Source organism: Notechis scutatus, chromosome 3 (assembly GCF_049901735.1).
Source record: "Notechis scutatus isolate UNSWTSFEM ecotype Mainland chromosome 3, rNotScu1.2, whole genome shotgun sequence".
Classification (NCBI taxonomy): Eukaryota; Metazoa; Chordata; class Lepidosauria; order Squamata; family Elapidae; genus Notechis; species Notechis scutatus.
This window is the reverse complement of record NC_142011.1, coordinates 148,255,575-148,278,090: the sequence shown is the minus strand read 5'-3', so window position 1 is coordinate 148,278,090 and position 22,516 is coordinate 148,255,575. Positions and strand designations below refer to the sequence as shown.

General features: G+C 35.6%; 1 protein-coding gene across 3 annotated transcripts in view; it reads right to left on the bottom strand.

Annotated features, from left to right (window-relative positions):
• CARMIL1 (capping protein regulator and myosin 1 linker 1) overlaps window positions 1-22,516 on the bottom strand; it is a 128,690-nt gene that overhangs the window by 45,843 nt on the left and 60,331 nt on the right. For all 3 annotated transcript variants that reach the window (XM_026669958.2, XM_087961417.1, XM_087961418.1), the window contains exons 4-17: window positions 19,176-19,235; window positions 17,265-17,386; window positions 15,654-15,751; window positions 15,229-15,299; window positions 15,003-15,076; window positions 13,917-13,992; window positions 11,890-11,978; window positions 10,476-10,570; window positions 9,905-9,991; window positions 5,342-5,445; window positions 4,648-4,725; window positions 4,478-4,554; window positions 3,690-3,794; window positions 2,578-2,647 (exon numbers count right to left, since the gene is read on the bottom strand). In XM_026669958.2, the coding sequence (XP_026525743.1) occupies window positions 2,578-2,647; window positions 3,690-3,794; window positions 4,478-4,554; window positions 4,648-4,725; window positions 5,342-5,445; window positions 9,905-9,991; window positions 10,476-10,570; window positions 11,890-11,978; window positions 13,917-13,992; window positions 15,003-15,076; window positions 15,229-15,299; window positions 15,654-15,751; window positions 17,265-17,386; window positions 19,176-19,235 (1,206 nt within the window). The remainder of the gene's footprint in view (window positions 1-2,577; window positions 2,648-3,689; window positions 3,795-4,477; window positions 4,555-4,647; window positions 4,726-5,341; window positions 5,446-9,904; window positions 9,992-10,475; window positions 10,571-11,889; window positions 11,979-13,916; window positions 13,993-15,002; window positions 15,077-15,228; window positions 15,300-15,653; window positions 15,752-17,264; window positions 17,387-19,175; window positions 19,236-22,516) is intronic.

Below are 22,516 nucleotides of genomic sequence, written 5' to 3'. Positions count from 1 at the left end.
TACAGCAGCTCCCATAGATATTCCAATGATCTAAACAACATTCAGGTTTGTGCCTACGTACCAATTCCCAAGGTTTTACAATCTCTTTAATAAAGACTTAATTATACTCAACATGACTCTTGGCCACCAAGCTGCTGACTTGACACTTAAGTCAATTGAAACAAGAAAAAGAGAACATGCAGAGCCATGCAATATTGCAGTAAACTCTGAAGTGCAAGTACAAGTCTGTATTTCACTAAACAAAATAAAGGCCTCTCTTGCATTAGGAAATATCAGTGTTCATGGAACCCCCATCAGAAGAACTGTGAACAACCATGGTGTGCATGGCAGGGTTGCAAAGAGAAAGTTATTGCTCACCCAAAAGAATATTGCTACCAGTCTACAGTTTGCAAAAGGCCATGTGACTAAGCCAGATGGCTATTGGAAGAATGTGGATGAATGAGACCAAAACAGAACTTTTGGCTTGAATATAAAGTGTTATGTTTGGCAGAAGGCAAACAATGCATTCCAGCATAATAACTTTGCCCCGTCTATGAAACATGGTAATGGCAATTTCATGATTTGGGCTTACTTTGCTGCCTCTGAACCAGGACAGCTTGTCATCATTAACAGATGTATGAATTCTGAATTGTACCAGCAAATTCTATAGGAAAAAGTCAGGGTGTCTAGGCAGCAATTGGAATTCAAGAAAATGTGGGTCATGCAACAAGACAGTGACCCAAAACACACAAATCATACTTCCAAATAATGGTTAAAGCAGGGGAAAGTTAATGCTTTAGATAAGAATAGCCAAGTCAAAGTCTTGATCTTAATCCTATAGAAATGTTGTGGAAGGACCTAAAGCAGGCACTTTATGCAAGGAAGCCCACCAATGTCTCTGAGCTGAAGCTGCTCTGTAAGGAGGAATGTGCTAGCATGCTGGTGTGCAGGTCTGATCAATAATTATAAATGTTAGTTCAATGTTCCAGTTATGGCCAAAGAGGGCTATAGCAGTTACTGAAAGCAACAGTTCACCTACTTTTGCCACACTCAAACATTAGCTTGTATAATTTTCCTGATTGAATAAATGAACAATTACAATGTTTCTGATTAATTTATTTAGTTGGATTTTCTTTACCAATTTTTAGGTTGTATGTGGAAAGCAGATCACATTTTAGGCTATTTTTATGTAGAAATATTGAAAATTCAAGAATTTTTAACCACTATTGTACTCTAACTTCCCAACTCTTTCCGTTTCTCTGATCCTGAAAAAGCTATGCAGGGTTAGATGTGGTAAGTACTTGGATGAGAGATCACAGGAAATCTAAGGGCTGCTGATTAAGCTGGGAATTTAAAAAAAAATTAAATAAGATGCCAATGCATAGTTAGATTAAAATACTATCTTCTACCTAGAAAGGATGGGATGAACCCCAAATGTCACTCTTTCATAATTTAGATTAACAATGAACACTACAAAAGTTGCAGATTCTTTGGAATTATGATATTTTCTGCAAAAATTTAATTCCACTTTGGAATATTAAATAATAAACGCCTGTCATTTTAAATAAATAAAACTGTACATATGGATTTGGGAATTCCCAGCCTAGTAGGGATTCCTAGACAAAGGCAGTTTAAAAATTGGTATATTTTCCAGTTTTATCACAGGAAATTGCTGGCAGTGACCATAACTATTCTTTTGACCATAACTGTTCTTTGACCATTTCATTCTAAACCTGTTATGCTGTGGTCAAATATCAGCATCCAAAGCATGGAAGAAAAAACTGTGTAATGGATAGGCAGGAAGTGCGATGCTTAAGGGTAAATAATTAAGAGGCTGCTAGTTAAGCCGTGATGTGTACTTACACAGTGACCAAGCTAATGGAAGCAGAAAGAAAGAAAGGAAAAATGTTAGCACTGAGCAACTAAAGTATTTTATATATTAAGATCAACAGTATACAAAGGTATGAAGTTTGGTTCAGAGTTAGTATGCCAGATGTTTGTTGCTGGATATATTTGAGATGATTTTTTTGCATGTTTCAGTGATGAAATCCTGAGAGTCTGGACAGAGAAGTCTGAGCTGCTGTGCTTTCTGTTTCATATGCATGCAATCCCCGATAAGGAATGGATTCATATCAATAAATAAGTGTATTTTGCCATTTTATCTGAAGACACTAACTGCATCTATGATAAAAAGTAAGGTTTCAGAATAGCCTAAAGAGACCTTACACTTAAGAATACAAGAAATATAGCAGCAGATTTATGCTGGCCAATAACTGCAAGAAAGGTTTTAATTTCAAACAAAACAGAGAACTTTTTAAAGTTTTGCCCATGAACTTCTAAACGCTTAATTATTTTTTAATGCAGACTTACATGTGGAATCAATCTTTCCATCTGAATCTTTCCTTTTCCAGAACAGAGTGTCATGTCTTGTGGCTGTTCATGCACATACTTGCATGGAAGACATTCAGGTTTTGCAAATTCAATGCACTTTTAAAGGCTACTTATTAAGCACGATGCCATGTACAAAGTATAAGGATCATATATCTAAAGAGGGCAATATTATTTTTGACATGGATGCCATTTGTAAAGGTTTCCTACCTCACAGTTACTCAGATCTAGAAGTACCTCCTTCAAATTTTGATTACAAGCAAGACCAAGTAAGAGCGCTCTGAAAAATAAATTGGAATTATATGGAATACCGCTGTAAAGTTTACTGAATCAGCAAATCAGAGAAGTCATTTCAATTATATTGCTGTTCTTTAAGAATATAGTCATTTGGTATATTATTCCTTATTTGGACTCTGAAAGGGATATGCTAGATAAGTTATGCTTTTTCAGGACAAACCATGCTATGGAGAGCTAGAGAGGTTCAAATGTACAGGACCTCCAGTTTCACTCTGCACCTGAGTTATCTTCTTTATTTTATGGTTTGAAAATTGAGGAACATACTAAGCAAAGTCTCACATGTTGACATAATGACAAACAAATGCCATGAAAACATCATTCTGCAATGTCTCTAATCTTCTAAATAAAGCCAAAACATTTTAATATTAATTTCATCAAAGTGTATTACACTTAAACTGTTAAGTGCAAAAATATCTAAATACTTCAAAAAATAAGCAACTTAGAATATAAGATGGAAAAATTGCTATATTTTATAATTCATAAATCAAAGAACAAACAACCCTGTAAAGTAGGCATATCAACCCATAGCCCTGGACAGCTAGTAATGTGATCCTACAAGATCGTAAATTTTTAATATTATTATGTGATTTGTATACATTTAAATATTTTCTATATTTTATATGCAGACCAAGACAATTTCTCTTCACTCAGTGGAGCCAAGGCAAGCCAAAAGATTAGACATCCGTGCTGTAAAGTATCCCATAAGGTTTTTTTCAATCTGAATTAAAGATTTTTTTGCTACACAATGTATTAAATTGTCATATTCAAGTCTAGATAAACTGTAGGACTGCTTAGATCTTAACCCTTTCTCCTACATATGAGTGAAGATTGGACATCAAAAGTCAAGTCAAAGTAAATTCATACTGAATATTTCATTTCTGACATTCATTCCATGTAAAGCCAAGTAGCTATTCTCAAACTTACAAAACATCATATGGGTTATTTTCCTAACCACAGTAAGATTGTCATAAAACATTTTCCCACTGAAATAAAACAAAATCTTGAAAGAAAAAATGCTTACTTACTTTAGAGGCTCAGGTGTAAGTTTAGTTCCTGAAAGGTTGATTTGCATTAAAGCAACTGAACTGCTGAAAAACTGCTTGAAGGATGGGGGAATTTCCTTGTTCTTTCTTTGAAGAAGATTTAAAAAAACCCAAATCAAATTCTATAAGCTCAAAAGATCTTCAAAGTCAGCATAAGAATCCACAGTTGTATAGTAATTATACATAAGAGAAATTAAAGTGCTACATATATTTTATACGATACTTGAATAACATTCATTGACCACTTTTAATAGCAATAGCACTTAAGACTCATGTACTGGTTTACAGTGCTTTACGGCCCTCTCTAAGCGGTTTACAGAATAAGCATACCCCCAACAATCTGGGTTCTCATTTTACCGACCTCGGAAGGATGGAAGGCTGAGTCATCTTGAGCCTGGTGAAATTTGAACTGCCAAATTGCAGTCAGCTGGCAGTCAGCAGAAGTAGCCTGCAGTACTGCATTCTAACCACTGAACTACCACAGCTCTTATCTGGATCAATGATCATAGTTGGATGAATGAACTGAAAACAAACTTAAACCACAACTTTTCACATAGCCTTTTGGCTCTTCTCTATGTATAAACACTGCATGACATGCCTACCACATCAGTGTAGGAAATTAATATATTTGAAAAGATTCAAGTGGATAAATCTCAACTAGGTGTAACATTATCAGTGTTGTCCCTAGCACTGATGATGTTACCTAGTTTGATAAAGAAACATCTGCAAGAAAACACAAACTCAGACAGCATAATATTTTGAATGCTGACCTGTGTGAAAAAACTGTCCTTGACAGATTTAGGATGGCAAGATGCTGAAGGCAGCCATGAAGAAGTGCTCCAAACACCTAAATCGGAAAGGAATTAAATAGTATGTATGTACATAAAACAATTTGGAATATAAAAGTGGGGATTCTCTATAATAAATTAATAAACGTTACCATGTCTAATGCACACTCTGTATTTGATAAATCCAGATGAATTATGGCATTTGGCTGAGCCAAAAAATTACACAGGGACTAGATGTGTGAAAGAGAAAGAAATAAGTTTAGTTTTCTTATTACTGTATTTTTATCTTAACTCCATATACACAAAACAGTACATAAACAACTTATTTTTAGCATACAGACATTACCACATGGCTTATTTTGGAAGATCAACAACCTTGATGTTAATAATCCATCCACTTTCATTTTCAGTTAACAATGATTTTTAATTAAAATAAAAATTTATTGTTTTATTTTATTTATTATATTAAAATATCCACCTTTCCTTTTTCTTTTTTGCCTTGTATTTTTTTTACTAAAGCAATAATGAAAGAAAAAAAAGAAACAACTGTACTGTCACACTATATCATCCATCTTTCTGTCAAATAGCATAACATTCCCTTATCATTTAAAGCCAAACATTTGCAAAAGCAAATGAGTGCCATTTATTTGCCTCTGCAACAAAGTTTTTCTTTTCTGGCTAGCATGCACTTTACTATGTCCTTCACCTAAGGGAAATAGAGCATTTTATCAAACTTGAAATGTCCATTCTTGGTAGAAATTGTGGAAGCTGTAATTTCATCACAACTATTACAAAAATTAGATGGAAAAAGTCTTGTTATATAAAAAATTAGATTAGAACACCTACTGAAAGATCATCACCTCGAAGAATATTTCCTGAGAGATCAAGGTGGGTGAGAGTGGTAGCTAACAGCTGGTTGGCATTCAGTGACTGTGAAAGGCTGTTCACCCCTGTAACAAAATGACCAAAATTGCTTCTTTGTCCAGTAATGAATTCGTGTATTTCCTGTAAGTATAGTTTCCAAATTGATTTTTTTTGTTCTGCACCTCATCAAAAGAATATTAACATTTAAAAAATCTATATTAGTAAAGCTATCCTGCAGACGGCTCCAAAATTTTGTGAAAGAATATAATTCCCAATCTCCCACAGAAGGAAAATGATATCGTTGTACCTTAACAGAAACAAATTGTAATTTGTATTTGTTTCTGCAAGCAACGTGTAGCTGCTTCACACACAACTTCACACAGGACTATTTTAATAGTGCTTTGAAAAGAAGCAATATTTTCTGTACAATCATTCCCTTTAAATTTCACTTAAATATAAATACAGGTAGTCCTCAACTTACAACCAAAATTTCTGTTACTAAATAAAACATTTGTTAAGTGAGTTTTGCTCCATTTTACAACCTTGCTTGCCACAATTGTTAAGTGAATCACTGCAGTTGTTAAATTAGTAACATGGTTGTTAAGTAAATCCCGCTTCCCCACTGACTTTGTTTGTCGGAAGTTTGCAAAAGAGGATCACATGACCCCAGAGCACTGCAAAGGTCATAAATATGAATCAGTTGCCAAGCATCTGAAAGTTGATCACGTGACTACAAGGATGCTGAAATGTTGTAAGTGTGAAAAACAGTCATAAGTCTCTTTTTCCAGCACCCTTGAAATTTAAAATGGTCACTAAGGGAGCTATTGTAAGTCAAGGACTTCCTGTATTAATATCAACTGATCTTCAAAGGATGTGTGAATCATAACTGGAGTTGGCAAACAATAATTAGAGGACAATGTGAAGACTGTAATTATTCAGGATTAATTACAATACAACAGGAATAATGTCTAGCTACTGAATTTACCTAGTCCTTAGTGCCATCAGGGATCCAGGCTAAAGGTTATCAGACAAAATTGATGAGTAGGAAAAATCAATAATAAAACCGAAAAGGGTATTTAGCAGAAGAGAGCTAATCACACAGTTCATTAACTGTTTTTACATGTCATATTAACAATGGTTTATTGAATAGATTAGTTCAAATGAAACCGATCAATATATGACTTGCTATTGTATGACAAATCATTAAATATTTTACAGAAGACGTCTGTCTGGATAATTTGATATGGATATAATGATGTTGTAAATTAGAAAAAAAACAGGTGAAAAAAGAAGACAAGCAAGATTCAGTAGTAATCTTAATTTGTAATAATGGTAGCTGTGAGTCTCTGAAAAGTCATCAGTGAATTTATAGACATGAATCCTTTTGCACCTGTGTCCATTAAACTACTGGGAATGATCAGAGTAATGGTTTTAGAGCAGGGATGGGATACTACAGGTTCTGCCCGGTTCTATAGAGATGGTAGCTCTGAAGAGCAGCAGATACAGAAGCGGTTCTGTGTTTGCTTCTGTTTGGCCCACCCGCCCGCCTGGGATCTTACCTGTCCTTTATTTCCGCTTTTTCAACCTCAGCTGCTTAGCACGGCACAGCTGAGGTGAAAAAAGCAGGGAAAAAGAGGCTTTTCGAACGCTGCGCACCTGTGTGCAGTGCTTTTCAGCTGTCTGGGCGGCACAGCCTAAGGTTATTTTACATGCGTGCACAACGCGCATCAAGCACACCTGCACACAAAATGCGCATGCAAAACATAATCACCAAACCGGTAGTAACGCCGGTTGAATCCCACCCCTGTTTTAGAGGAAGCACAAATAATGTAAGGTGGATAAGTAAATATTGTGAATTTACAAATATTAATTCAAAGAACTAGAATTATAGGTAAAATGGTCTGTGTAATTCATACCCATAAGTCATTTTTCAGTTACCAGACTAGAAGTAGAGAGCTAGGACTACAGCAAAGATAATTCTGCTACCCTACCACTCGGATCTGAAATTAATCAAAGACAAACAGCTGTGAAAATGGTGTAGCTTAGCAAATGTTACTCTTCTAAAGAATGTTGCTAAGATCATACAGCATTCAGGTAGAAGGAACATAAAAGGCATGCCTCCAGAATAACTGTCTGGGGAATACTGAACAGAACAACAGATGGACCCATTTGTGAGCTAAGTCACCTGCATGTAAATAACAGTGCTTATTTACTGCTTGGCTACCCTGTGTGGCTTCAGCTTAAAAAGATCTTAACAAATTTATCTTCTTATTCTCAAAGCTTGAGAAAACAAATTAGCTGATTTTTCCCATAGAAAATTTTAATACACAGATTTGTGTATTGCCTCCCAATTTCTTGACTTTCTTATTCATACAGGTAGTCCATAACTTACAACTGGTTTCTCAGCGACCATTCAACTCTATGATAGATCCAGGGGTGGGATTCAACCGGTGTTAGTACCGGTTCGGTGACTACGTTTTGCGCGCAACCTTAAGCTGTGCCACCTGGACAGCTGAAAAGCACTGGACACAGGTGAGCAGCGTTCGAAAAGCCACTTTTTTTTCCTGATTTTTTTAATCTCAGCTGAGCCGCGCAAAGCAGCTGAGGTTGAAAAAGCAGGAAATAAAGGACAGGTAAGAGCCCGGGCGGGCAGGTGGGCCAAACAGCAGCAGACACAGAACCGGTTCAGTGTCTGCTGCTCTTCAGAGCTACCGGTTCTATAGAGCCAGGCAGAACCAGTAGCATCCCAACCCTGGATGGATCTCTCCAGGATTACTTGTTATCCAGTTCTGAAGTTTTGATGGCCACCCCTCCCTTTCCACGAAGATGCATTTATGAATGTTTGCAGCATCCCAGTCACATGACTCTGAGGTATGCATTTATTTCCAGTTTTTGGCAAAAAAAGCCCCATGGTGAACAATGGGTTCACTTAACGACCATGACATTCACGTAACAACTACAGCATTTGTTTTTACAAATACGGACAGGTCCAGTCATGTGATGTCCCCCTTCATGACTATTACAACTTGTGACAGTAATGGGCAGCCTCCATTACAGTTGTAAGTCGAAAAGTGCCTGTATTATGGTAACGCTTCGGCCACAACACACTGCAGTAGAATTAGAAAGAAGGTGAAAGAGAAACAGCCTTATTCGGAATTTGAAAATGGGAAATGCAAAAGATGGTTTCATCGATGTACTGGCATGGGCAAATTGAAAGAGATCCTAAATTGGTGGGTCAGATGGTGTAACTTCCAAACCGTATTATATATTTCATTACAGATATCTTCTGAAGTTGAAAAGTGGACTGATTGTCTACTTCTGTATTAGGTGAAGGACAATGAGGGGTGTCAGATACAGAGCAATAGTTCAACTACTGTCATCTAAAACTTTGTCTTCCAAATTATAATGCCTAACATAAAAATTCTTGTCCTGTACACAAGCCATTCCCAAGACTCTATCTGGTGCATGAGGAAGCTATCATTAAGACAAAATGTGGATAGTCAAAGGGGGTCCTTTGGGAGGAGCTATTGGAGGAGGCTTGAGATGAATGGAGTGACAGATTTATCGGATGTGGGACTGCCTGGGAGCTTGATACTATTGAACCTGATGAAAGGAAAGGTTCCATTTATTATGGAGGGGGATGGAGAGATATGGGTGTCTCTTGGACCTTATGGACCAAGAAAATTAGACAATGAGGCAATAAAATCAAATAATACAGGATACTTATTGTGTCATAATGATATGTAAAAAGAAACTGACTACCTTAAGCCTTTCAGGGATGATGTAATTGTGCTGTTCAGGATGTAATAAAAATAAACTAAACTTGACAAAAAAGATCCTGAAGAAAAATATCTGTGAAATACATTCAGTTGCTCACATTTTCTCTTTAATATAGAGTTGAATATCATGTGTATGGGACAGATGACTAGAAGTGGAGAATTTAGCTTTACTGGACCAATCAGCAGTGTCAAAACTTGTGGAGAAAGAATCAGTGAAGCAGACTGGAAAACTTCTCAAAATAAAATGACCTGAGTAGTCATGCATCCTTGGTTAACTGCTTAAGATCACAAGTGGCCTGCCAGAGATTGGAGGATTTGGTGGTGTTACTATGATGAGAAATTTGGTGTGCACTGTCCTGGTGTGAGTTCACCCTAGTCAGGTGTTGGAAATGGCAGAGTCTGAGCAATGGAAATGGCAAAGAGTCCGAGCCTTGCTCTTTAGGTGCTGAAGTCACCATGAATCCAGTCAAATTATTACTGCTATGGAAGAAGCAAATTGTTATGGACTTGTTTAGTAAAATTCTGACATTGATATCAAGATTATACAACATGCCAACCGGTCAAGCATATCAAGTGGAAGAATCCAATGGTGAAAATGCATTGCAGCTAATTTTGGCTGCCATGGACAAAACAGTTATGTGATGCAGGACATTGTTCAAACTTATTATTTATCTTATCCTTGGAAAACTATGAAATGAATAAATACTCAGATAATAGAGCTTAAAAAGAAATATATTTCATTATAATTAAGCCAATTGTTATATACCTTTAGGTGATAATGAGGTTTTAGATAAATTTAAATGCATCAGCCCCTTTGGTAGTTTGGCAAACTGAATACTTAATGAAGATACTCCTGTAAAAGAATAAAAATGAGGCCCATATCAAAAGTGAAAACATATTTGCAGAGTAATTACTGTTTACTTTATTTAGTTTTGTTTATTTTATTTATCAAATTTAGAAACTGCTCATCTCCCTCACAGCAGGATTCTGGGAAGTGTACAAGTAAAATATTAAAATATAAAAGCTGTATATAAAACTGTTATGTGAGGATTGGAGACTGTATCACAACATACATTTCATTACGTATGTTGTGATACAGTCCCTCTATTCCATGGATATTCATGTCCCATCTAGTTATTAAGCATCATCTGTCAACAAACTAACATAAGTGATCATAGATATCTGAAAGAGGAAAAGTTCTTCACTAACAATTGTAAGTATTTACGATGCAGTAATAGAATTCATAATATTGTTTGATTTCAAGAAAAACTGAAAGAAATATACTAATCCTCTTATTGCGCTTGTATTATGAGTGGGAAAGGAAAGTGTGACAGTACCTCTGTCCTCTAGAGGGTTGTTAGCAAGATTAATTGTGTGAAGTCCTGAGGTGGGATTGTGGGATAGAGCATTGGCCAGCTTCTGTGCAAAATCTCTAAGAAATAAAGAAAAACATAAAAAAATGTACTTTATTTTGCATTATACCATTTTCATGAGTTTAATATGAACTGGTTATAGGCTACACTGAACTAAGGAACCTATTTAGAATATTACATTCAAGTACATGGGTTTGCACATATATTGTTAGTTGCAGCAATTGATTTATAAGTGGGATGCTACACTAGGTATGCAAGTGTACATTGGGCAGGAAAGATTCCATGTCTACTTTTAATATCCTGTTTTCTATTATTTTTGATGAGAAAAAAATTATACAGCAGTTTGGAAATAATTCACACTCAGCATTTCATGTGATCCCAGTACAAGATGCAGCTGCTTTGAAGACTTGCAGCCAGATGCTACATTCACCCACCATTACTCTGAAACATCTTTCTAGAGCCAAATCACTGCATACCTCTAATACACATTATTGAGTGATTCAAAACAGACATGATATTTTTATTTTATCTATGCTGCCTAATGGCAAGTAGAATATATATTTATACATATCAGCAAAGTTGTTCAACCTCAGATGGATTCTCCAAAGGAGTAGCTCACTTGGCCTAGATTGTATTTGTTCATTATTATTTTTTAAAGATTGCTAATCTCATTTATAGACATATGTACTTTTATGAATGTTGTATGTTTTAAGCTATGTTGCAAAGACATTTAATAATTAAGATATAATCTTGATTTCTTATATTTTGTACAACTACTTAAAAATAGGCCTTCCTCAATACAATCACACAGCCAAGCTGCTATCAACAATTGTTTTAAGTTATGAATATCTGGGGGGTGAGTCCTTGGTGCTCTCTGAGCTTGGTAGTTTTCTTGCAGATTTCATTACCCAAACTAAGCACCAAGGACCCCTCATTTCAATCCTGAGCTACCAATATTCTCCTTTATGAATGTATATAATGGCTCCTCCCTACCACCCCCAAGTGGCATAAGGGCAAGCCATTCCATCAGAGATTTATTTTCTAAAAGACCAATCCTAAATATACTTCTAGCATGAATAAACCAAAAGGGTAACCCACAAAACTGTAACAAGTACAGTAGTAATGCTAATGTCACATTTGCATACTATGACTCCTGGAAAATAAATTTCAAATAGATAGTTTGCAATTGTAACAAAGCTGTCTACAGTAAAACTATGCTTGGAAATAACTGCAATAAGTAAATATGCCAACTCAGTTTAATGCCATTAACCCCCAATAAATATAATGCAACACTGCAGCTTCAGACTTGCAACTTCCTCTGATGTTATTAGGCTTTATTAAAAATGTTAGTGTTGATTAATTAAAAAGAATGACTTACGTCCTAAGACCAGCATTCTCTAGTACTAGCTCTTCCAATCTACTGGATCTGCTCACAACTCTTAGGATCTGCTCACAAACATCAGTGGACTGTCATGAGAACAATGATGCAATATTAAGAACCAAAAGAAATGTATTAGCAATACAAGAAGTTGAGAGGCTGGTGAGGTGGTACCTTTTTTTGTTACTGAATAATATAAAAAGTCTTAACAGTGGTGCACAGCATGACTTACAGATAATTACAGACAATGAATTCATTCAAGTTCATGCAGTGATCTAGTCACAAAACTCTACAAATTCAGTTTGGTGCCCCCTACTACAGCACAAAGAACCAGGTTTTGTCAGCAATGATGTAGCCCATATGAGGTAAAAATATCACACATATTTTTTCTAGAACAGCTTAATAGCAAGAAATGTTGGCAAGTTCATGAAGAGCTCAGTAAACTTATTGATATACTTTCCTCCTTATTCATATTAGAACAGTGATCCTAACCAGTCATAAGGAAAGTTCTTATGTCAATTACAAAACTAATATAAGCCCAGGTGTATTTTTAATGTATTTAGCCTTCTATTCCTTTAGTTTGATTTTGGACTATGTAGTTCATAATGCATCTAAAGTTTAGTAAGACTTAACTTTCTGCAAATATTCTCCAACTTTATGCTACTATCTATATAAAACTGCCCTATTCAAAATTAAAAATGAATAAAGTGCAAAAAGAAACCTGCACAAAATATTTTCTGAAGTACTCCTATAGCTTCTAAGAATGCCAAATAATTAAGATAATGCAGAAAATGGAACGTTTTTTCCCCAGTGTTACAAAGTTATATATGTGGGTAGTGGCTTGAGGAATCCTACTGTAAGCTTACTTAAGAGTTCAGATCAAAATACAAATTATTCTGCTGATTCTGTTCACTCCATTTTAAATATGCACACATACTTGTAAAATATAACTATTAGCTCTGTCTAAACAAAATAAGTTCACTATAATCATTTCAGTGACATCTTAAATAACAGTACACTTTGATATAACTTGCTTTTTTGAACATATTATTTGAATTTTCCAAGACTAGGAGGCCAATTTCCTTCTAAAGGCTGTGCAATTTCCAGACTGTTTAAACAAGGAATATTCCACTTCATCCTCTGAAATACTTGTTAAGATTAAATGCTTGTCAGTAATGTTTGTACAACTTAGTTAATTTAATTGCAGCAGAATTATTTTTTAAACAGATCTGTTTACATTTTTTTTCTTTTTATTAGGACTATAGTGTTTTAAGAACGCTGGATTGATTTTTTTGGGCATCTTTAAAAATGCCTCTATATACAATAAGCAAACAAAAATGATATTTTTCACTATCAGCTCTCTCCCCTTCTATTCAATGTCTACATGAAATCACTGAATAGAGTCATTTGCCAGTGTGCTCAGCAGAAGTATTAATAACAAAACCTAAGCTAAAATACTCAGTACAAATAATAAAAAGCAACTGCCATTGATCGTGATCCTTGGGAAAAAAGGGCCAATAAAAAACACAGTGGCTAGAGACTATTTGATGATACAAGAATAGGTTGAGAAGAGCTAAAAGAAGCAGTTTGCTGACAGATAATCCTGGTGCAGTGGTGTCTATCACAGACCTGGGTATTTTATTGCCTGCAGACCACATTCAGCCTTTGGTTGTCTCTGTCCAGCCTGCATGAAGTTAATTGGAAATTAGAAATCAAATGTAACTAAATGCGCTGTAGGGGGTAGGAGAAGAAGGTACAGCTCATGTGCTCTTTCATGGCTGTGGAAGGGCGAGGAGAGAAAGCGCTCACCCCCTGCTTGAAGCTACCTGAGGAGTTGAGGTTCAGCACTTCACAACAGTCCCAGTTTCTCATGTGGCCACTTGAAATAGTTAATTGTCCACCCTGTCTATCAGGTCATGAAATATCAGAAGACTTGAACAACTACTCTTCTAAAATAATTATATATTCTACACAACACGTTTCCCCCAAACAATCAAGATACAGTCATTCTGCATCCTAATACTTACTAACTTTAGATCCTTAGAGGAAAGCTTTGTAAACCACTGATTGTATTCCAGGGCAGCAACTATTGGTATTAAATCTCTAAGTAAAGAAAAAAAAATCATACATTGAAACAAAAATTTATAGACAGAAGTGATTTAGGAGGTTGTAGGAACTGTTTTTTTATTATCATTTTTCTCTTGCATTAACTCTTGAACTATATATAAGATGACCTGAGTTTCGACATTTCATTCTTTGCCAAAATAAATGCCTGCTTAAGATTTCTGCAACTAAATTACCATGTATTTTCAAATTTTGTTTAATCTCATACACAGCATTTTCATCTGATAAACTGTTCCTTTTATAAGTTCTTTTAGAACTTATTCAATTAGAATGAACATTTAACATATGTTTACATTTACGCATTAAATGTTTCTGTGTTGACCACAACAAAGCAAGGATTGGTTTCAAAGTTACCTTTTCATCACCATTGTGAACTGCAAATGGTCACTAACAAGGCAGTCACTAATTGACTACTTGTAATATGTTTTAACATTTTACTAGCTCCTTTGAACAAGAAACTATTCTGATTATGTGGAAATTATGAGAATTCCAACTCATTTCCAATACAATTTTAAGTATTTAATTTCAATGAGCCCCTTTCTATTACAATATTGTTTCTGACCAATAAAATACATACACTTAAACGGTATTTTACATATGAACCAATAGTTCACAATTTGTAAAGATAGTCAGGATCTACACGAGGATTTTAAGCTCTTGTTTAAGTCAGCTGTTTGAATCAAGGAGCAACTCCACACACCCCTCCTTATAAAATTGCATTCCGTAAAGTATGAAGAGCTGCAATTAGAAGGAACACTGCTTCTCCCAATGTATGAATGAAAGTATTTTCTACTCATGTATATCTCATCTCATAATTGCAAAGTAATGAAAACTGAGAGCAAGATGAGCCCTTCGCAGCTGTTAAAATCCTGCTGAACAAAAGGTTCTTCTTTAGTATCCAAGGTGATCAGAAGATTATTACTGGACATATAATCTTCACATTAGATGACTAACATACACTTTCATTTATCCAGGATCTTAGTATTTACCTGTGGTCAAGATGGCTAAAGTCTTGCAAATTTAATTCCCTGGTATCTTGAGTCAGATAAATGGTATCAACATCCTAGATAGATAAAAAAGAACGTAATACATTTTAGAGAAAAACTGTTTAATTCCTTAGCACAAAATTGCTTACATAATTGATGGGCTCTAATTAAGGCCCTTTTTGTTTCTTTTTGCCTCAGTAGCTGCAAGTATACTTATTTCTATACTTACCCACTGCACTTCTTCCCTATATGGAAAGCCCAGCCAGTCACAAACGCATGCATACATCTGAGAAAACCCACCTAAAAACAAACAAAAAGAACACTTTTATCGCTGAGGGGAATAATTCTTAAAAACTGATACAAAGATCCTGATAGTAAGATGATTTTATCTCTCTCTCTCTGGCACGCATACTATCCTCAAGCACAATATGCAACTAACTGAACCTATTCCTCTAGAATATACAGCAAGGCAGGATACAGCATAAAAATAGCATCTTCCCACACTGCTCAAAATGGCTCATCATTCTAACTATACCTTAGGACTATTTATATTTTTCCCCAAAAGGTAACTCTACATCAGAAATACAACAAAGCTTCCGTGTACTGGTGAGGCCAGAAACTCCATATTTCAGCTAAAAAAGCATACACACTTACCACATGGGCCTAATTCTCCTACAGTTTGACTGTCCCATAGAGTCTGCAGATTAGCCAGCCTGTCTGGGGGCTCCATAATTACTTTCTTCATTATTCTCCTAGAAGTCAAAAGCAAATGCACACATGAATTAGAACTCATCCAAATGTAGTTTGCTGTTTCATACTTATGTACTTGAACTAAAAGTTTCCATTGGGATTGTGTCCCACATCTGAAATTTGAATGAATTATCCCTTAGCTAATATAAATGTTGAAATTCTGTTAGATTTTATCCTTATAAATCTCAAAGCACTCTGTAAAGGTACTTCACAATCTCTGTGATCTCATTGCCATAACATTTACAATTATCATACTATATGGCAGTGATGGCTAACTTTTTTGTCATTGCGTACCAAAAGTATGCAAGGGCATGCCTGCGTACATAATGCAATGTGTGCAACTCCATGCCCCCCCATGCATGCACATGCTACCCCCCCATGCATCCACCCCGCCCCTCACGCATGTACGGCAGACACCCGAAAATCAGCTGGCCAGCGGGAGAAGTGCGCGCAAGTACAGTGAAGCTGAGCTGGGAGAATGGCTCGGGTGCCTGCAGAGAGGACTCTTCGTGCCACCTGTGGCACGTGTGCCATAGGTTTGCCATCATGGCTATATGGTTACATCTGATTCTTTAAAAATGCTATTTGACATGGTTTATTTTCTGGCTATGATAAAATGAAACATCTAGTAATTAAGATTCCACATAATGAACTGTTAAAATCTTCACTGAAACAGCACTGATATTTTTGAAAACTCAAAATATTTATAAACTGTTTCTAGACTGTTAAGATTACCACCAGAAGCTGCTAAAGAAGGTATTGTACTGATATCCTGAAAAACAGCAGCAACTATAATAGTTGGATAATTGGAGAATGGCAGTTGTTCCCTGGATAGATATTATCTCCCACTCCCAATATTAAGTCTATTAAATTTTCATAAACTTATGTTAAGCATTGTGCAGTGCTTTGGATTTGAAAGGAAAAAAATCCTTTGAATTGTACATAGTGTACATAGTACTTGCCACTAAACTTCTTTAAAGGAAACACCATTTTTTTTCCCTGAAAAAATGCTGCACTTATGGAGAACAATAAAATTCTGGGAAAAGATGCAGTTGCTTTAAAAAATAGTCAATAGATATTACGCAAGTGCCCTTCCATGCTAGAAAATACCTTTTTCTAAATCTAAAATGTTGCATAACCTTTCTATTCTACCGTTTTTAAGTGGTTTTGAGCCAACATATCTGGTATATTATATCAAAGAATAACTTGCTCTATGTTGTCCATAAGGTACTGTATCGGCTTGATACAAAATCTATGGAAACCCACCCCATTCTATCTCCTTTGGATACATTTAATACATATTCTTTAAAAAGTATCTAGAAATGAGGAGAAGACAAATCAGCATCACTGATACACCCAAATACAACGAGAGACAGAGAGAGAGAGAGAGAGAGAGAGAGAGAGAGAGAGAGAGAGAGAGAGAGAGAGAGAGAGAGAGAGAGAGAGAGAGAGAGAGAGAGAGAGAGAGAGACTGACTGACTGTTTTGCTAAGCATTTATACCAAGATGTACCTACACTGGAGATAGACCAGGGAATATTCTCCTAAGGCATGTTCCAATATGTGCCAACACCTCATGCACATCTTCAGATGAAGTTAACTTCATAGAAATGTTGCACTTTTCAGTTTCTATAATCAGCTGCATAAAAAACCGGGAGAGACATGAGGTAACCCTTTATATAATTTTATATAATTCTTAAAAATCACAAATACATCAATAGTGAATAACTAAAAACCAGTTAGAATCTATGTTTATCTGTCTGAAAGGAGGAAGGACTGCTGACACATAACACAGGCAGCTATATGGTTTGCTAGGTAAAGCCAGAGTCTGTTTTCTGACCCACTCTAATCCATGGAAAAACTGCAGTTTAATACCTCCTTATATTATTAGGATGTTTGAATAAATTGGTTATCATAAGATCTCCGATTTACACAGTCTGTAAGTGGCTTTTCCAACAACCTGCAGCACTGTTTTCTCTGAATCTTTTTTTACAACGGCAGAACTTCACAAAGGATCTGTGCATTTATATGCTTATTAGCCCTGTACAGTACCTTGGATTTTATTTATTTTTTAAAGGGCTTTGGAACATGCATGAGTATGAACTGAGCATATGTCTGCTGATCTTTACAGCAGCTCTCCCCACTCCCTGGAATTGCATGATGGATCTCTCAGCTGCCATGTGAAAGGCTTGCCTGCTTTACAGATTTGAAGTCGAATGTGATATTTATGCTTCCAGTGCATAGCCATAGTGTTGGGAGTCTGTGAAGGAAGGGAGACTGGTACAGAAACCCATCTCCATATATTTGAAGAGGAAAATGATTACAGATTAACACTGCTGATACTTTGAAAATGGAATGAAATGGGGAAAAGTGCAATGAATTCTTGGGTCATCTCAGGACAACGGAAAATATGGAAATCTGTCCCAAATCTCAGTATGGTTTCCCACTCCTAAAGGAGATGGAAGAGGAAATACTTCCCTATGAAATAAATATTTCAGTTACACCCCTTCTGAATTTAAGAAAAAGTTGTTGGTAATTTGCTCTTACAGATCTCTTCAATTGATGTCCATTAAACGTGTAAGATCATATCATCACAACACTGCAGTATCAACTTAAACCAGGGCTCTCCAAATTTGGCAACTTTTAAACTTGTGGACTTCAATTCCCATGGCTGGGAAATTCTGACTGAGGAATTCTGGGAGTTGAAGTCCACAAGTCTTAAAGTTGAAGTCCACAAGTAGTAAAGTTGCCAAGTTTGGAGATCCCTGGATGAAACACAAAGGTATCTTCTATTGATTAACTTCTTGCACTTTCTGCTTTTTAGTTGTGGTTTGTGATGCCCAGATTTACCTAGCTCATATGTACAGTCATAGTAACCTACAGACAATTGTGATCTAGAATGTTAAGAAGCTATCCAAATAAGTAAAGTAACAATTTATAGAAGCCTGAGGTTTGAGCACAAAAACAGTCTTAAATATTAAATCCAAATCATGCTTTTTAGTAAGAAAAACATTTGTAGAAGATGCACATGCATAAAATAAGCCCCAGATAAACCAAATACAAAACCATGGGCTTCTGCTGCATTCCTCTCTCTCTTTTTAAAAATAATTTAAAATATTAATAATAAAATATTTTTTATGTTTTACATTCACAACATTTTTAATATCTTATTTGAACATGGAAGCTATAACTACATTCAAATTGGTCCTTATATTTTTTATGAAGGGAAACATTACTTTTTGTATAACCAAAATCTAATTTGTTATATTGATACTGCAGAAATATGCAATTTAACTTCCTATGAATATTTCTTGCAACATAATCCATATGATTTCTTTCAGGATGAAGCTGTGTAGAAGAACCATCAAGCTGATTAAAATATTCTTGTGATTATGCAATTCTCTGTCTATTTGTAACTAAATATTCACCTGGCCTGGTTTGTTGCAAGTGATTCCTTGGATTTCCAAGTAGCTGAAAGTTAATTCTAGCTGCAATTCAGAGAGAATAGAAAATTATTTTGATATATCAAAACATGGATTAAAATACATATTAAACGAAGATTAGATTACTGACCATATAACTTACATATAATTTATTGTAATGGTTTGCTCCTTGAGCATCATTCACTTGAATGGCATAAAACATACACAAAACACAACCCAAGGGCTAAAATTTGATGCCTAGGTAACAAGGAAGATGGCAGCAGAGATAATTAAGGGAAAATATACATTTTAGAGCCTGCATAAATATAAACACTGTGCTATTACAATCTGTTTTGTTCACTATCAAGCATCATCTTCCAGATAAGAACGAACCACTTAAGCAAGTTCATAAGAAAGCCAAGAAAAGTATCAGTTAATGAAGAACGGAGACCATAATCAAAGAATTTCAGCAATTGATGTGACTCAAGAATAACCCATCGTCTGAGATCTCTTACATTGGGTTATTTGCTGTTATTATTGTAACAAATTATTTTGTTCCCTTCTTTTCAGCATGCTTGCCCTTCTCCCCTTCATTTTTATAACTGATTTACTGTAATTTTATTTCCCCCGACAGCACAAATGGAAAATGGTAGGCAACTTCATGTTTGTCATCAAATCAACAGAGTGTCCTTGCCTAATCAGAAAAGAAAAAGGAAAAATAGCCTTCTGCTGGCAGTGAAAAACAAAAATACAGATGAAAAGGCACTGTCTGCTATATTAACTTGCAGTGCTTTTGGCCTTGGGTTTCTGACTACAAACAACCAAATACATAGGTAGTTCTCAGCTTATGACCATTATTGAGCCCATTTTTTTGTTACCAAGTGAAACATTTGTTAAGGGAATTTTGCCCCGTTTTATGACTTTTCTTGCCATAGTTGCAGTTGTAAAATTAGTAACACGGTTATTAAGTGAATCCGATTTCCCCATTGTCTTTGGTTGTCAGAAGGTCACAAAAAGTGATCACAAGATCCCAGGGCGGTGCAAATGTCATACATGTGAGTTAGTTCCCACACATCTTAATTTTAACTGCATCACCATGGGAATGCTACAATGGTGGTAAGTGTAAAAAACAATCATAAATCATTTTTTTCAGTGCCATTGTAACTTTGAATGGTCACTAAATGAACTGTTGTAAGTTGAGACGGAGATGAAGATCTGCACAGCTGGAGCCTTGAAATATTTTTCAGGCTGCAGAAAAGAAATAGAGTATCTGGCAAAAGAAAAGGAGAAGCTGCCAAACATGAGATTACAATTAAATGAATGGCTGGTCTGAAAAATATACTCAACTGGTGCTCTCATCAAAATGGAAGGTATCAAATGGGGCACGACAAGACTCAGTTTTGTACAACATTTTTATTCATTGCCCAATTAAGTAGAAGAAATGTTGATTCGATTTGCAGATGGCACAAAATTAAATGGCTAGAAAGTAGAAAAAATTGAAAACTTGATCAGAGACAGAGCTCTGGGAAAAAAACAGAAATAAATTCTTTGCTTAGGAAACAGAAATAAAATGCTCAGAGCTGGGATTATGGTTAGGAAATCCTGGCTTAGTAATGAATGGTAGGTGAAAACAATTTTGGAATAATGGTTATAATCAAGCTGAAAATGATTCAGCAGTGCTATGTGGCAGCAAAAAAAAAGGCTAAAACTTCAGAAATAAACAAGAGTAAAAGTTCTACTTTATTTTGCATAGTTCAGATCTAGATAAGGAAAAGAAGGATTACTGGAGACTAAACAACAAAGTCATTTCAAGAGAGATTGAAAGAATTTGGAATGTTTAACCTTCAGAAGAGAAGTTGAGGAGATATAACACCATTATTCCATTATTATTTCAATAACTGAAAGAATACACAAGGAAGGTCAAGACTTGTTGCTTAAATTTCCAGAATAGACATGGAAAAATAAATTTAAGATACAAGAAGGCAGATTCCAATAGAATACCAGAATTTTTACTTCTAACAGTAACAGCACTTTTGATTTTGAAACCAATTACACAGGAAGACATGACTTGTGGTCAACTTATGACCACAATTGAGCCCAAAATTTCTGTTGATAAAGGAGACAGTTGTTAAGTGAATTTTGCTCCATTTTGTGACCTTTCTTGCCACAGTTAAGTGAATCCCTGCAGTTGTTAAGTTAGTAACCCGGTTGTTAAGTGAATCTGCCTTTTCCATTGACTTTGCTTGTCAGAAGGTTGCAAAAAGTGATCACATGGTCCCAGGACACTGCAACTGTCATAAATATGAGTCAGTTGCCAAGCAACTGAATTTTAATCAGGTGACCATGAATGAGGATGATGCAACAATTGTTAAGTGCGAAAAACTATCATAAGTCACGTTTTTCAGTGCTGTTGCAACTTGAAACGGTCACTAAAGAACTGTTGTAAGTCGAGGACTACCTATAATAAGATCCTCCTTAGTGAATGCATTCAAATGGACAACCTACTAGTTTAAAACTTTCACACCTTCGACTCTGCTACAAGGAGAAATTTTTCTGTATCCGAATAGAAATTTGTTGCAAGTTTATTATTCTGTGTTAATCATGGTTTTCTATGGAGGTCAGTTCTCCCCATCACCCGCCAGGATTCACTACTTTACAGATTTTAAATTTCAAAATATATTTTAAAAACTCAGTATATCCTCTTATTTCTCGATGTGGCATGTTTAATTTGGCATGTTTGCCACAATTCAAGCTTTGGTAACGTTACTGCACTACAGTTGATTCTGACTAATGTTTCTATATATGGTGCATATAATTAAGAAAGGGGAAATCAAGTATCACTCCTATTTCATTTTGTTAGTCTTTCTGAAGTAGTTGTTGCCAAAGCAAAAACAGGGACTTATGCCAGCATCATGTTAGCCAGAATCCATAGAGTGCCAGAGTGCATTGGTCATGTGATCAACCTGATAGTTTTTGTGCCAGTCTTTAAGTGAACTCCATGGTCATTAAGTGAATCAATTGTTTGCTATGAGCACAGCTTGGCTGAAAACTAGAAGCGTCAATTTTTGTAAAAACCATCATAAAACACGGTCAGGTGACCCTGGGATGCTGCAAATGCAGCTGTGTTGCCAAACATCCAAAATTCATTTATGTGACCGCAAAGAGAGACTGACCATCTGAACTTCAAATTCGGGTCATAAGTCCCAGTTGTAACTTTAAACAGTCACTTACAGTCAGCTCTAAGTCGAGGAATACTTGTATATAGCAAACTACATAACATCCCTTTATACTACTTATTTTCAAGTTGTAAATAGAACCAATTCTAGAAAAATGAAAGTCAATAATGT